Source organism: Dendropsophus ebraccatus, chromosome 3 (assembly GCF_027789765.1).
Source record: "Dendropsophus ebraccatus isolate aDenEbr1 chromosome 3, aDenEbr1.pat, whole genome shotgun sequence".
In the NCBI taxonomy this organism is placed as follows: domain Eukaryota; kingdom Metazoa; phylum Chordata; class Amphibia; order Anura; family Hylidae; genus Dendropsophus; species Dendropsophus ebraccatus.
In genome coordinates this window covers 174,305,900-174,323,429 of record NC_091456.1, presented here as the reverse complement: position 1 = coordinate 174,323,429, position 17,530 = coordinate 174,305,900, and the positions used below count along the sequence as shown (strand labels likewise).

The 17,530-nt window shown below is 41.0% G+C and overlaps 1 protein-coding gene across 6 annotated transcripts in view; it reads right to left on the bottom strand.

Moving 5' to 3' along the window:
* Window positions 1–2,100: 2,100 nt before the first annotated feature.
* The window catches only part of TCF4 (transcription factor 4), a 327,929-nt gene continuing 312,499 nt past the window's right edge, over window positions 2,101–17,530 (bottom strand). For all 6 annotated transcript variants that reach the window (XM_069963163.1, XM_069963159.1, XM_069963157.1 and 3 more), the window contains 5 exons: window positions 13,620–13,752; window positions 11,451–11,601; window positions 7,959–8,188; window positions 7,342–7,482; window positions 2,101–4,823 (listed from right to left, as the gene is read on the bottom strand). In XM_069963163.1, coding sequence (XP_069819264.1) covers window positions 7,346–7,482; window positions 7,959–8,188; window positions 11,451–11,601; window positions 13,620–13,752 — 651 coding nt within the window. In that variant the 3' untranslated portion in view covers window positions 2,101–4,823; window positions 7,342–7,345. The remainder of the gene's footprint in view (window positions 4,824–7,341; window positions 7,483–7,958; window positions 8,189–11,450; window positions 11,602–13,619; window positions 13,753–17,530) is intronic.

Sequence of the window (17,530 nt, the reverse complement as noted above, 5' to 3'; positions counted from 1 at the left end):
AGGAACGTCCACTTCAAAAAAGGCTGATTCTACAAACTTTTTTCTAAAACTAATCTGAAATTTTTAATCTATCCAAATTAAAATCCACATGGTCACATACACACAAAAAAGGAGGCATCGAGCGGTTTATAAAAACGGCACATTTATTGCTACATAACGGTTATGTACATGGCTGCATTGAATAACTACTGTTGAGAGACAGGTAATGGCCTACACTAAGCTGTGCATTTTTTCTCAAAGAAACTCCAGCACACAACCTGTTCGGACACTTCTACAAATCAGAACCACACCAAAACATGAAAAAGTCGAGGCACTCAGCCACACATTGAGAACAAGGTGTAACTGTTCTTTTATATTTCTTTCTTTTTTTTCTTTTATTTTTTGCCTTTTTCCCATTTTTTTTTCATTTTTTCTTATGTATTTGTTCAGCCGCAAACAAAATGTCCCCTCTGCGACCACTTAAAAAAATAAAATAAAAAGATTCTAGAACAAAATGGGAACCACCGTACACTTTCCTCTTTGTAACACAAGAACAATGCATAAATAGTAAAAAAAAAAGAAAAGAAAAAAAAAAAGATTTTGAGTTGACAATTTTGGAGAGAAATATTCAGAATCACAGTTCCTTTTTTTTACGGTAAATGGAAGGAAATTTTTATCTTCAATATAAATATATATATATATATATATATATATATATATATATATATATATATATATATATTTTAATGCTTTAGGGACTACTACAGTGTATTAGCAAAAAGAGCACTAGACAAAAGAAATGTTATAATAAAAGCCAGGCACTGATACATGGTGAATTTCTGCTTTTTTTTCCTTATCTTTACTTAATTGCATTACAAGTAACAATGAAAAAGGCCACAGTTCATAAATTTTCACCATTACATATGTCTATAATACTTGAAATGAATATTGACAGCCCAGCACTGCACAAATATGCATCAATTTCAAGTCCTTCATGGCAAAGAATAAGGGGCACACAAAGGCTGGGAACCTCCATAGGCCGGGAGTGGTGATACTTTTGTTCCAGTTTTCATTTGTGCTTCTTTGTTCCGATGCTTTGCTGCTTTCCTCTAGGGCAGTACCACTTGGAGCTTATGATACAACAGAATATTCTGTTTGGCCAGTGTGGCAAAAATTACCCTTTTTACACCTGCAAGATGTCTTTCCACCAATCACCCCTCAAAAATAAGAAAAAAGGATGGGGAATTGGAAGACTGAACCAGAATAAGGTGCATTGCTGGTTGGGTTAACAGTTGTATTTATTTTCCTGTTCTTTGCACCAATGTGATTTTTAGCAAAGAATTCCCTTCCATAAGACAGAATGTGTGTTGGGTGACACGTATCCCCACTTCAATGTGGAGGTGGATCATATGAATGTAAAAAAACAAACACCTGTGATATGTACATGGTGGGGTGGTCATCTACTTTGCTTTAAAACAATATTCTCCAGTGTAGGAGTCTTTAAACTTTTGTCATCTTCTAATCCCATTGCCTTAAGAGGGATAATTGAAGACCCCATTACGGTTCCTAAATTTACATTATGACACAAAATCCAGTAGAACTGCTCCAAGCTTGAACAATATAGTTAAATAACCTGCCAGGCAGAAGGGTAGCTGTGTATTTTTGTTGGAGGAGTGTTAATTTGAACTGTTGACTAGTTGGAGAGTATACCAAGCCTCACTTTGTACATACATATAGGGGGTGCAGAGATAGGAGTTACTCTAAGTTCCTGGTGCCAGAATGGACCTTAAAAGAATACTCCAGTAATATAAATGGCATATGATATATGGGGGCTCTTATGAATTTCGTCTTGGGGCCCAAGAGTCTCTTCTCTGACATCATCATTCTCTAGTTAATTATATAATTGTATACTGCCTCATGTGGTACAAGAAGGTTAAATTAATTTTAAACATTTATATATTTTTTCCCATATGTAAATCAGTAAAGGTATGTCACTATTTCTTTTGCAACTGAGACTGGACTACAAATACACTTGGAATTGTTCCTGAAATGTTAAAGTCAAAACAGAAAAAGACGGTCACGCAATATTTCAAGGTCGGAAAAAGAAGCATTCACATCGACTTTGAGTTAAAAATAGAAGCACCACTTTATGTTGTCAAATAGGTTTACATAATAGTTCATGTATATACGCGCTCTAATATTACATAGTACTCATGCCCCCGCATTGCTATTAGTTTGCATTGACTATTCCTTTTCCTTTTAAAATTCCAGGTACTTGAATTTGAAATTTCAAAAATTTCTAAAATTTCAAACGGACACTGAAAAAGCACCAACAAAAAAAGGTTGTGATATTCCACAATAATCTGTGTAGATATTTTTTTTTTTTTACCCATTTTTACTTTGGGCATAACTATTGGACAACTTATAACCTGTGAAACTGTAAAACGGAAAAAAAATAGTTCATAATACAATGTACGAAATCAGTTTCAGGTTTTTTTCCTGTTAAAGTAACATCACGGGCAAGGAGGAATCGGCTGATATCAGGGTATATATATATATATATATATATATATATATATATATGAAGCCACCCAATAATTTCATTATAGACTAATGTACAATTGACCCTAATCCACCTCCACATTTACAAAAGAAATGTATAAACCAATGACTAAACCAATGTATAAACCAATCTCATTTTTTCCCACATTTAACATATTTACAGATTTTCATCATACATATGAAAGAAATGAAGTGATTTACAGGGAAAACTGTCAGTCTTGTTCATGAATGGAAACAAACACAAAAACAAAATGGAAAAAAAAAAATTGTAGCATATTTTAAAGATTCAATTTAAAAGTTTTTTTTTTCAGTCAACCACACAGATTTAAAAAAAAAAAAAAATCCAATACAACATAGTAAAACACATAATAACAAGAGTCTACATGTAAAAATATAAATTTTACATACACAATTCCAAAATAATGATACGTTTTTGTCATTTGTTGCATAAAATTTACAAATGCGGTTGTTGAATGTATATAGCTGGAGAACAGATGGACGTTTAGACCGTGTTAGGGCATTTCCGATGGTGATAATCCTACTTAAAGTGAGGGATAGAGTTTAATACATGCCAAGTTTGTGTGGCTGGGAAAAAAAAAGCTTGACATTTGGGACAATAAGAGCCTAACAAATGCTCTGTGATGAGGACAGTATAGAAACCATACTGCATCCCATAGAATCTGTAATGGTAGCCGGGTCAGTACATGCCAATATCTGTCGGCAAGGAAAGTGACGCCAAGCTGGAAAAATAAAACAAGAAAAAACATATCACATTCGTACTGGCCCACAAAAACTAAAAAAAAAAGAAGCTGGATGATGCTTGCGTACTTGTACATTAGGCGCTTCTGACCATGACGCCTTCCCACGTTGACAAGGTCAGGCCATGAAGCTGCTATTTTTACAAAAAAATTTACGAAAAATGGCAGCAAGTGGTCATCAAGCACGCAGTTCCGCTAGTAGACACCTATCAAATATTCTGAAAAAAAAACAACTTGTTGCATACCGCTTTAGCTACATATGTAGTTAACACTTGTAAATTGGTTAGCTATATCACAGCCACTTAATTTTTTTTAATTTTTTTTATATTTTTTTTTTATTATTTCCATAATGATGATACAAACATTGGAAGGCACAGTGGTAACATTTTGTAGCATTCTAACCTTGTACCTATGAAAAAATCCCAGAATAGACTCAAATGTGCAGCTTGGCAAAACTCAAGATGCCATTTTTGAAACTTTTTTTTTTAGAATTTTTATTTTTTTTATTTTTTATTTTTTTTGCTGCCTGCACTATGTACATGGTGTGTCTTAAGACCTGCTGTTCCATAGACTGGAATAACAACTCTGTATAATGACCGAGAAGCAATTTCTAGGCTCAGCGTGTTATCCTGCATCACCTCCCCCACAGAGTTCACATGACAAGTCACAAGAACAAAAAAAAAAAAAAAAAAAGAAACAAACAAAAAAAGGGACAGAAAAGACGCACAAAAGAAAAAAAAAACTATTTACAGTAAAGTCTCTTTTTTTAAAAAAGTTATTCATCATTATTATTTATACAGGAGCAAAAACAGCTTTTAAACAAATGAACCAAAGTTTACCATATGCACTACATTTTAATATATATTTATATATATATATTTATATATTTGTCATAGGTCTATTAGATCCATCTGTTCCTCCTACCCTAAGGAATGGCTAATATCATCACTTCAGTTCTTTTCTTTTTACTGGACACTTGCTGGTTTTGTAAATAACTGGGCGCTTAAGCCCCGCCCCCTCCCCATTTTTCTTTCCTCCAGAAAATATAAACACTAGTGGAATTCGACACCAACAAAAAACTGTCTTTTTTTTGTTATTTTGTTTTTGTCCCCGAAGTACACTTTTTCATTATTGCAAGTATACAATTTTAAATTAAATATTTTTTTCAGACTTACAAATTCATAATTTTTTTTTTTTTCAAAAGTTTAGGCACAAATGCATTGATCCACGGCGTGGAGTAGATTGCCATTCACTGTCTAGGCCGCGTCGCCGTACTTCTCGGAAACGATCTGTAGGAGGCGATCAGAACCTTTCTCCTCCGAGATGCGCTCTTTCTGGCGTTGGGAATGCTGAAACCTCTTGCGTCTGTAATGCATATATCTACTCAGACTTGTCTTATTTTACAAAAAAAAAGTCAAGGGAGAAATGTTTATGTGGGTTTAAGATAATACAGCTGTTAAGGAAGTGGCTTCTTGCCTAAATGAAGAAATGCAAAAAAAAAAAACCAAAAAAAAAACCTTGGACCTGAAATGACAAAAAGCAGAAAAGCGAGCATTAGTATGGATACATTTACTAAAAGAATAAAAAAAAATAAAAAAAAAAAAAAATATATATATATATATATATATATATATATATATATATATAAGAAAAATGATCACAAATGGTTTATGTACACAGAGAAATATACTGCTCTTCCTGTAGCATTGTAATCCTGTGTCACTCTCCCTAAATGTTCCAATAAAGATATATATATATATATATATATATATATATATATGACAGTGGGTGGAGCTATAGCTCAGAGACAAGATCTGGTCAAGCCTCCCGTGACGTCAGACGATGATGTGTTGTCTACAGAGAGAGGAGGATCCAGGGAGTTGGAGACAATACACATTGTGTAGGTCTTCTATTTTCAACTTCCTGTTAGGGGTGGAGTCACCCAAAAGCTGCTGAAGCCAGTACTATTAGTGATAACACAATATTAGTTATATGTGTTGGATTTATAGTTTTAAATACCCCTTTCATTTCTGACAAATCAGGTCAAAGGAAAGAGTCTCTGTTCCTGTACAATGAGTAGCAAGATATAAAATGTGTGCAAGCCTCCAGTGAGTAATAATTTGCCAAATTTAGGCTGTTTCGACAGATTATTGGTCTGCGTAATGAAGACAATGACCAGCTGATGACAACGATCATCGACTGGTTATGTCTATTGGTCCTGCCTAAAAATCATTGGTCGCCGCAGTAGTGATGCACAGCCGACAGCTGATGTGTAATGAATATATTAAGGTTTATACATACCTGGTAACGCTCCCCAGTGCTTCTGCCCACTTTCCAGGCTTTTGCCCGTTACATGCAGCCAACACTGGAACTTCAGAGACGGTTTCTGAAGTGAGAGGCTGCTCAGTCCATCACTGGCCTGGACGGGACAGCAACGCGACCAGTGATTGGCTGAGTTGCTCTGCAGTTCTTGCGGCTGCTTAAGGAAGAAGCCAGGAAGACACCAGGGGGCGGGCAGAAGCACTGGTGAGCATTGACAGGTATGTATAAACTTCATTATTTTACACTAAAGGCAAGGGCTGCACGGACATCCCTAACGATGTCCCTGCAGTCCTTGCTGTGCTATAATCAAACTGTGTAATAGGATCAGTAAACGAACACCGAACTAGCAAATCAGTACTGTAATACAGTCCTGAGTGGCAATTCAGCATGATTAGAGTCAATAGTACATTCGCTGGATTGCTGGATTTCTTTCATTTTTTTTTTTTTTAAATATGCAAAATAATCTGTTGCTGAATTCAATCACATTTTTTCAGCAGATTTGCAATTTGAAACCCCCCCGGAAAAAATTACACCACGTAAACACAATACTACTAAACAATGGGCAAAGAGGACCTCCTTTCATATCTATGGGCAGAATTAGGGACAGTGAAAAAATTAATACAGTATATATTTAAGATGGAAAATGAATAAACTGGACAGGACAATTTGGGCTCATGAATTTGGTATCACATCTCTGTCTCATTTGGCCATATACAGGAGAAAAGAATTTGAATTGAACAGTGAATAGAAGAGTATTGGGCACATTAAGTTTTTCTTTGGATTCATGGTAATTTTCCAGGAGGCGAGCATCTCCATACACATGGCAGTGCAGCAGCATATGGAGGTTGTGCACACAAACAAAAAGAGGGATGTAGGTTGTCTCTGCTAGGCTCCTTGCACATGGCGTTCAGGAAATCTGTTCTCCTCTATGGGCTTCTTTAGTAAATGAGGATTACATATTGCCACACGGAATAGGAAAGACATGTTTTCTCCCTCCGTTATGCCAAGATTCCACCCAACCTTTTACCAAAAGAGCCATACAGGTCAGCAGATCTACCAAATGTCATGTGCAAAGGGATTATGAAAGTTCATTCTCGGCACTCACAATCATGCTTCATAAATTTTTATTGTAGAAAAAAGCCCTTAAAAAAAATTATACAACCGCAACAGGACGTTTCGGCGTCAAGCCTTCCTGAACTGACAGTTGAGGAAGGCTTGACGCCGAAACGTCCTGTTGCCTTTGTATAATTTTTTTGATGGACTTTTTTCTACAATAAAAATTTATGAAGCATGATGGTGAGTGCCGAGATTGAACTTTCATAATACTGTTGGAATTTTTTTCTTACCTTTCTTACTGCGAGCACCACCCTAGACACAGAAGTGCCATCTAAAAACCTTTTTTCCTATGTGCAAAGGGATGACTGCCATTTGAGCATGTCCTAGTGGGGGCAAGGAAAACATAGATACAGCCATAGGCTATGTTCCCACTATGTACAAAACACGTCCGTATTTCATATCAACGTTTTTTACGTAGAGTGAACCCAGCCGTAGGCTGTATCCATGTTTTCTCTGACGCCCTAGGGCTGCATCCAACTTCTTCAGCCACCAGTATTCAAATGCCGACGATCGGACTCAAGGATGCTGGAGTTGCACTCATCTCTACTTTTTAATTTTAGTTGGTTTTTATGATTTATTTATTTATTTATTTTTTTTATCTTACCTTTTTACATCTGCCCCAAATGATTTGATGCATCCCCCATTCCACCATGGGGTCCTGAAAGAGACAAAGGTGAAGGGTCCGACGAGACTTTCTCTTCTTCCCTTCTCTTTAGACATGCTGCTTTAGGATTTAGGTTTCTTTCTGAAAAAAAAAATAAAAATAAAATTTTTAGTTGAAGGCACATTAAAGCCTAGTGACAAAAATGTCTAACATACAAGCTAAACCTGATTAAATAAAGGGGTTATCCAGGCTTAGAAAACGTCACCACTTTCTTCCAGAAACAGCACCACTCTTGTCCTCAGTTGGGGTTTTGTAGCTTGGTTCAACTTGAGAAATAGAGCTGAATTGTAATGCCACACACAGCCTGAGGACAAGGGTGGCGCTGTTTTTACAAGAAAGTAACTGTACTTTTTCTAATTCTGGATAACTTCTTTAATTTAATTTATTTTATTTTATTTATTTATTCTATTCATAGGGAACAATAACATATTCACAGGATGACCTTCTCCAGAGCGATTTGCCAACTGCTGCCAACGAACTCCCCGCATTCTCCAATGGAGCAGTGGCTATGGGGTAACCAGCTAATAATACCGTCACATCGGTGCACTCTCACGTACCTCGGACTTGTTGCTCTAAGCTAAGAATCACGGCTACAGCTTGATGTAATATAAGAAGCTTGGTCTGTGGCTTGTCACTCTTTAGGTGTAGTTGAACCATCCTTCCTAGCTCCTTGAAGGCCTCGTTGATGTCGCGCACTCGGAGGCGCTCTCGGGCGTTATTCGCCATTCTTCTCTCTTTTTCTCTTTCGGCTTTCTGCTCCGGTGTCAGATCTTCATCATCGTTATTGCTGAGGAGTAAAGAAGAACTATCTGTGAACACTTGGCGCAAATAAAAACTATATGACATCATGAAATACATTACATTTACAGGTTTTTTTTTAGTAAAGTAATATTTTCTCATATTGTTTCTGATCTTACCCCCTAATAACCTCAGCTTGTGCCCCTTGTTCACTTCCTTCCCTCCTGCGCCTTATTTAGACCTTTAACCTATTTAAAGGTTTTGATCATCTTCTCGTATTCTTGAGACTATACAGATATGAGATTGTGTTATATTAAGATTCTACATGCTGCCCATAGCAACCAATCACAGCTTAGCTTTCATTTTACCAGTGTAAGATGAGCTGTGATTGGTTGCTATGGACAACCAAGACAGCATCATGAATCTCCGCCTTAGTTCCTTAAAGAGGCTGTGTCATGAAGCAAAATCAGATGTGGTCTACATATATATGAAGGACAGGAAATCTCTGTACTGCTTTTCTCCCCCATGGATCTAATCACTTCCTGAACCCTGCTGTTGCTATGCAACAGTGCAGACACATTCCCACAATCCCTCTTGCTTGCATGTGAAGTGAAAACCAACTGCCAGTACTAATGGGACTGTGACTGAAGTGAGCATGTGTGACCCAACTCAGTGACTGCCCAGTGGGTCGTAACCAAGGGCAACTGGTTATCAAAACAAATGCATAGGGGGGGATTAGTAAGTCTATAGCTTTAAAATAATACATGTTAAGAAATGCTTGTACATACTGAGACACAATCACTTTCAGTCTTTCATTCGAAAAAAACCCTTTAAATGGTGTGGTTTTTCATGCAGAGTAAATTGCGGAATACATTTTCATGCAGATTTGACAGGGATAACCACATGAAATCTGACCACAATCCATTGTTACCAAAATGCAAGAATATTACAGGTTGAAAATGTTTGCCCCCATGACAAAACTCCCTGTCCCTGTGCTCTGACGGTACTATGATAGGAAAAGGCAAGCCTTTAAAGGTACTTCAATAAAATTTGCTAAAGGGCACAGTACCTGTATGGTAAAGTACAGGAAGTGTTGTCACAGGGAGGGGTCAAAATCACATACAACAAGATTTTCACTTTATTTTAATGCAAAAATAAGAAATTTGTTCACATAGTTAAAACACATTTAGGGCCTTGATATTGATCTTCAGTAGAATATTCAACTTTCTCCAGTAAAACCATCAGCAAGGAGGAGGTTGAGCACACCGATTATGGAGAGGAACCATTCGGGGGTCGTTGTATTGGTCATACATTCTTAATCCATATGGATAATGCACACGCCAGTCATTGCAAAGATGTACTATACAGATACTGGGTCTCCGCACAGCAACTACTGTCAACTTGTTCAGCAAGTTCGCTCCTTAATACTTACCTGTCCATGCTCCCTCGATATCCTCCTACAGGTCTCTGGTGTCCTCCGCAGCCACCTCCTGCCTACTCAGCCAATCATTGGCCACAGTGCTGTCCTGTGTCTGTCAGTGATTGGCTGAGTGGGCTGGAGGCAGCTGGAAACATTACAGACCTGTAGGAGGACAGCGGGGGAGAGTGGAAAGGTGAGTATAACATTTCTTTGGTGTCCACTATCTTTACTAACTAAACTTTGCAAAAAGTTAGGTTTGGTACCGGATCAAACTTTTTGCAAAGAACAAAACGAATCTCAGTTTGTAAGATTAAATTTGCTCATCTCTAATTGAAGCAATCTCATAAAAAGATCCAACGTTAATAAAGTCCAAGCCGTAAGGCTTTCATAGTCACTAGCCTGAAACAGGTAGGGCCAAAGCAACAAGTGGCTCCAAACTCTGCTCTATAGATCCAGGCTGTTTTGGCTCCCAGAGCATTGTGTAGACTGGATACAATTGTATCACTTGTCAGCTGAAAGCAGGACTAGCTATGTACAATGTATCAGTCTGGGGTCCAGGCTATAGAGCTCACAGAGCATTGTCTAGACTGGATACAATTGTATCACTTGTCAGCTGAGAGCAGGACTAGCTATGTACAATGTATCAGTCTGGGGTCCAGGCTATAGAGCTCACAGAGCATTGTCTAGACTGGATACAATTGTATCACTTGTCAGCTGAGAGCAGGACTAGCTATGTACAATGTATCAGTCTGGGGTCCAGGCTATAGAGCTCACAGAGCATTGTCTAGACTGCATACAATTGTATCACTTCTCAGCTGAGAGCAGGACTAGCTATGTACAATGTATCAGTCTGGGGTCCAGGCTATAGAGTTCACAGAGCATTGTCTAGACTGGATACAATTGTATCACTTCTCAGCTGAGAGCAGGACTAGCTATGTACAATGTATTAGTCTGGAGTCCAGGCTGTAGAGCTCACAGAGCATTGTCTAGACTGGATACAATTGTATCACTTCTCAGCTGAGAGCAGGACTAGCTATGTACAATGTATCAGTCTGGAGTCCAGGCTATAGAGTTCACAGAGCATTGTCTAGTCTGGATACAATTGTATCACTTCTCAGCTGAGAGCAGGACTAGCTATGTACAATGTATCAGTCTGGAGTCCAGGCTGTAGAGCTCACAGAGCATTGTCTAGAATGGATACAATTGTATCACTTCTCAGCTGAGAGCAGGACTAGCTATGTACAATGTATCAGTCTGGGGTCCAGGCTGTAGAGCTCACAGAGCATTGTCTAGAATGGATACAATTGTATCACTTCTCAGCTGAGAGCAGGACTAGCTATGTACAATGTATTAGTCTGGAGTCCAGGCTGTAGAGCTCACAGAGCATTGTCTACATTGGATATAATTGTATCACTTCTCAGCTGGGAGCAGGACTAGCTATGTACAATGTATCAGTCTGAGGTCCAGGCTATAGAGCTCACAGAGCATTGTCTAGACTGCGTACAATTGTATCACTTCTCAGCTGAGAGCAGGACTAGCTATGTACAATGTATCAGTCTGGAGTCCAGGCTGTTTAGCTCACAGAGCATTGTCTAGACTGGATACAGCTGAGAGCAGGACTAGCTATGTACAATGTATCAGTCTCATTGTGTATATTCTCGGGATAGATACATGTGATACAATAGAGCGGTGGACACCGCAGAGCCCGATCACTGACAGCACATCTCTGACATGAAGGCGCGCGCTCTAGACCTTTCGTTTCCACCAGGCAAATCCACCTCGAGGAATACAGAAAACATGGTCTCTCCATAATCCTTTGTTCACTTCATCAAAATCCAGTGAAGGAATTAAATGAAGCGACACTATTATATACTGTTACCTAGATCTTGACCTCGTAATTGATTTGATATCCTTCTTGTCATCATCTAATTTCTTGTCGTCAGATCCTTTCGAGTCTTGAAGGTTTTCATCTCCTTCGTCATCTGATTTGATTTCGGAGCTTCCCGGAGACACGCTCTGTCCTTGCAGACCAGCTGGGAGGCCTATGAGAGAAGCAAATTTACCTTTATAGTCACTGTTTATTGCTGTTTCGGGAATTACTGACATAGTGGAGATGAGTATGTCAGGTGCATATCAACTGACACGGATATGAGCTTTTTACATTGGACTGTATATACAGCAAGAGATTTTATTAACTGATATTTCGGCTCCTCATTTTTTTAAATATTTTGAACATATTTGTTCCGCTAGTCCACCCAACATTTTGCTTTCCGCTATCCTCAGCTAAGTGGGGGCCTCCAGTGTCCACACCATGGTCAGCGACTAACTGCCCCAAGCAGAGGGGCGGAGTCATGCCTGCAGTCATACAAGCAGAGGGGAGGAGTATGAAGGATGGTGGGCAAGAATGGGTGGAGTTGGGAGAAAGGAGGGAGGCTAATAGGAGAGTGGGGGGACTGGAGAAGGAAAAAGGAGAGTGGAAGGTGAAGAGAAGGAGGAGGAGGAGTGGAGAGAGAATAGGATGTTGAGGAAGGAGAGGTTACACAGAATGGGAGGAGGAAGGAGACTGGGAGGAGAATGGGAGGTGGAGGATGAAGAGGGGGCACAAAATTGGAGATAGAGGAGGAAGAAGTGGCACAGAATGGTAGGAGGAGTAAGGGGAGTGGCAGGAAAAGAGGAGGGGCAGGTAGAAGAGTAGAGAGACAGTAAGAGGTTGAGGAAGGAGAGATGGCACAGAATGAAGGGAGGAAGGAGACTGGGAGCAGAAGAGGAGGAGCAGGTAGAAGAGTGGAAGGAGAATGGGAGGTGGAGGAGGAGAGGGGGCGCAGAATGAGAGGAGGAAGAAGACTGGGAGGAGCAGGTAGAAGAGTGGAAAGAGAATGGGAGTTGGAGGAGGAGAGGGGGCGCAGAATGCGAGGAAGAAGAAGACTGGGAGGAGCAGGTAGAAGAGTGGAAGGAGAATGGGAGGTGGAGGAGGAGAGGGGGCGCAGAATGAGAAGAGGAAGGAGACTGGGAGGAGCAGGTAGAAGAGTGGAAGGAGAATGGGAGGTGGAGGAAGAAGACGGGTTGCAGAACAGGAGGTGGAAGAGGGAGAGGGGGCGCAGAATGGGAGGGGGAAGGATAGTGGGAATAACAAGGAAATGAGTTGCAGAATAGGAGAACAGATGATTGGGAGAAAACAAAAGGAGAGTGGGAGGAACAGGGAAATGAGTAAGAGGAAAATATGAAGATCATGGAGGGCAGAGGGGGAGAATAGTAGGAGCAGGGAGAAGAGTCAAAGTAGAATGGTGAAGAGTAGGAGGAAAATGAGGGGAAATAGTTGGAGGAACAGGACAGGGAAAAGAAGCACGCAGAGCCAAGTTACAGAGAGGCATAATGTTGTTCAGCACCAGTCAGAGATGAAAGAGGAGACTGACCTCTCCTTTGCTGGTGATGAATAAAAAATCTAAGTGCTTCTTTAAAGGGTTATTTCAAATTAATAAATAACTAAAAATAAATAAACAAACAAACAACAAACTTACTCACCTGTTCCAGTCCCCCGCAACTGTCACTCATGGTCCTGTCGCTCACCACTGCTTCCAGGTTCTGTGGAAATGTGGTCTCTGCAGGAACTGACTGCTCAACCAATCATTGGCCACAGTGGTGACCCGCCTTAGTCAGTCAGAGAGCAGAGTCCACACATTACTGGACAAGAGAGGCAGCAGTGAGCAAAGGGACCATGAGCCTTTGGAATGATAACTGTGGAGGATCGGAGCAGGTAAGTATAGTTTTGTTTTTATATAGCACCCTGACTCAATATATATGAATCAGGAAAAAAAAACATATTGGGCTCATTTAAACAATCCAACCTTTAAAGGGGTTATCCAGGCTTAGAAAAAAATGTCCACTGTCTTCCAGAAATAGCACCACTCCTGTCCTCAGGTTGGGTGTGGGGTTTGCAGTTAAGTTCTATTGAAGTGAATGGAGCTGAATTGTAATACCACACAAACAGAGGACTGTGTTTATCTAGCCCAGTATAACCCCTTTGAGTAATCATAATTTTATAATGCAGTGAAATTATCACCTCTATATGGATCTTGGGTCGGATTTAGATCTGGCGATGTGGCGGATTGAACGGGTAACTGCGGCACGGACACCTGATTTGGCACAATCGAATGACTCCCCCGTAGGCTGTCTTCCCTGTGAGATCCCACCTGCTGAAAAAAAATAATAAATCCATATAATTTCCATCATGCTAAACAATTTTATCAATCAATATTATTAATTATTATTAGCAATATTCCTGCTTGCTGTCAGTGAAAGAATTCAGAAGTTGAAGACTTTGCTCAGATGTATTGTTCGTGAATCCAGTCTATCCAGTGAAGTCATACTGGGGTCTGATGGATTCACATTTTTTCCATTAAATACAATAAAATCTTGAAATTCAGACTACAAACTATCGGTCAGGGGATTGTATATAATTGTAACAAAGCCTCAAATGTTGTGACATTGAAAAACAATGCATATCAGAAAGTTGCAGCTGCAGTTACAGCAGGGAAGCACTAGGTGGAGGTCTTGAGCTATACATCCTCGGCTTCATAAACAGCGCTTAACACTCGGTGCGATGCGGTGTTGCACATTTAGGGTACAAACACACACGGCTTATACGCTGCGTATTTACTGCTGCGATACGCAGCAGATACGCAGCAGATTAGATCTAAATAACTGAACACAGTATCAAATCTGCTGCGTATTTGCTGTGTGTGTTTGTACCCTTAGTGACAAATATGGAAGAGTAACTCAGGCAGGTAAAACGTCAAATTGTCTCCCTGGGTGCTGCAGTAGAGCGCACTGATTCGTACCAATCTGTCTTCTATCATGTCCGCCAACAGATCTGACAATTATCTTAATGCCCATATGCTTAATTGTGGGCTTCTCAATTCCCCCATTGCTATCAGAAATCCTGCAGGATTTTCCATTTGGCATTCAGCTTTCATTTCAGGGGGAAGCAAAAAAAAATAAAAATTCAGGACAGCCATGTTTTTTTTTTTACCATAATCCTCTTTTAAAGTGACCCGTCACAAAAAAAAAAGAAAAAAACAAGAAAAAAAAATGTTAAGTGAGAGCACCCCCCTTCTACTTGACATCAAATATTCCTGAATTGTAAGAAAATAGCAATAAAATTTTGGGAAATCTGCTCCCAGAAAAAACATTGTGGACGCATTCGTCTTACGGACACGGGCTGAGGTATAAAAGAAAAAAAAAGCTTAATTAGTATTTTTCCCGTTGTTCGGATTTATATCACACTGATTTCTAAGATTATTTGTTTTGTATCCAGCTGCCAAGCTTGTTCTATCCTAATCCCCCATCTGTGGTAGGAAAAGAAAAAAAAATTCAAAAACTATACAAAAAAAAAGGGCCTAACGCACCGGCTCCAAATGTCCGCCTTAAGCTGCGTTATTAATTAGCGGCCTAATTGAAGTGTGTGTTACAATGTAATCTACTTATCGTTAATGCGGCAGGTAGAGGCGAAGGCGAAGAACTTACAAAGTTTCTTCTGTAGGGTCTGCAAACAATTAATCGCAATAGACGAGATTGTTATTTTTTTTTTATTTTTGTGCCCGAACACCTGGAGAGATAAAATCTGCCAGGAAAGAAGTTTTTGCTTTTAATTAACTGGGAATAGATTTTTGTTTGTAGTGGAAATTGTAGCAATGAAGCAGAAAGAGGGAGAGCAGGAGTCAAGGTCTGAGCCGCGGAGGAGGAGGAGGCCGAGAGACAGCACAGAACTTCCATCCCCTTATCTCCAGGGCTACTCCTTACTCCATACTACTCTATCTGTCGGATAAGTGACAATACACTGAGGGATCCGGGTAATATGTACCAGGGACATACAGGTACTGGTTATATACTGCCCCATACATACAGGTACTGGTTATATACTGCCCCATACATACAGGTACTGGTTATATGCCGCCCCATACATACAGGTACTGGTTATATACTGTCCCTTACATACAGGTACTGGTTATATGCCGCCCCATACATACAGGTACTGGTTATATGCCGCCCCATATATACAGGTACTGGTTATATACTGTCCCTTACATACAGGTACTGGTTATATACTGTCCCTTACATACAGGTACTGGTTATATACTGTCCCATATATACAGGTACTGGTTATATACTGTCCCATACATACAGGTACTGGTTATATGCCGCCCCATACATACAGGTACTGGTTATATGCCGCCCCATACATATAGGTACTGGTTATATACTGTCCCTTACATACAGGTACTGGTTATATACTGTCCCTTACATACAGGTACTGGTTATATACTGTCCCATATATACAGGTACTGGTTATATACTGTCCCATACATACAGGTACTGGTTATATGCCGCCCCATACATACAGGTACTGGTTATATGCCGCCCCATACATACAGGTACTGGTTATATACTGTCCCTTACATACAGGTACTGGTTATATACTGTCCCTTACATACAGGTACTGGTTATATACTGTCCCATATATACAGGTACTGGTTATATACTGTCCCATACATACAGGTACTGGTTATATGCCGCCCCATACATACAGGTACTGGTTATATGCCGCCCCATACATACAGGTACTGGTTATATACTGTCCCTTACATACAGGTACTGGTTATATGCCGCCCCATACATACAGGTACTGGTTATATGCCGCCCCATATATACAGGTACTGGTTATATACTGTCCCTTACATACAGGTACTGGTTATATGCCGCCCCATACATACAAGTACTGGTTATATACTGTCCCATACATACAGGTACTGGTTATATACTGTCCCATACATACAGGTACTGGTTATATACTGTCCCATACATACAGGTACTGGTTATATACTGTCCCGTACATACAGGTACTGGTTATATACTGTCCCATACATACAGGCAGGGGCGGCATTCAGTGGCAGATTATAATATGAGCGGTTCGGGCGGCCGCCCACATTATAATCCGCCACTGATTGTACCATGTACCGGAGTCCCCCCGCGCCCGGACAGCATCTGTAATGAGATGCTGTGAGCGGGGAGACTGTATTCATAAGTGCCGCGCTGTAATAAATCAGCCGCGCGGTGCTGTTACTACAGCGCGGCGCTTATGAATACAGTCTCCCCCGCTCACAGCATCTCATTACAGATGCTGTCCGGGCGCGGGGGGACTCCGGTAAATGCATTCCACGTCCGTGATCCGTCAGGATCACGGAACGTGGGAATGCAGCCTTAGTCCCCCGGCTGATGTGCGGCTGCCCGGGGTGTCCCATCCTGTCTCCGGCAGCGCGCGCATCAGAGAGCTCCCCGTGCGCCGGAAGTCACAGCCACAGGCACACGGGGAGCTCTCTGATGCGCGCGCTGCCGGGGACAGGACGGGACACCCCGGGCAGCCGCACATCAGCCGGGACCAGACCAGAGAGGCTCGACGGGGGAACGGAGGGCAGGTGAGTTGTGTGCTGTTTTTTGTTTTTGTTTTATCTGCTGTGCAGGGGGGGGGGGGGGAGAGGGGGGGGGAGAGGGGGACCATCTATAAGGTAGGGGGGGAAGGGGACCATCTATAAGGGAGGGGGGAAAGAGGGGGACGATCTATAAGGTAGGGGGGGGAAGAGGGGGACCATCTATAAGGGGGGACCATCTATAAGGGAGGGGGAGAGGGAAGAGGGGGACCATCTATAGGGGGGGGAAGGGGACCATCTATAAGGGAGAGGGGAAAGAGGGGGACCATCTATAAGGGGGGGAGAGGGAAGAGGGGGACCATCTATAAGGGGGGGCCATCTATAAGGGAGGGGGGAAAAAGGGGGACCATCTATAAGGGGGGGCGGGAGGGGGACTGTCTATAAGGGGGGGGGGGGGGGGGGGACCATCTATAAGGGAGGGGGAAAGAGGGGGGGCATCTATAAGGGAGGGGGGAGAGGGGGACCATGTATAAGGGGGGGAGGGGGA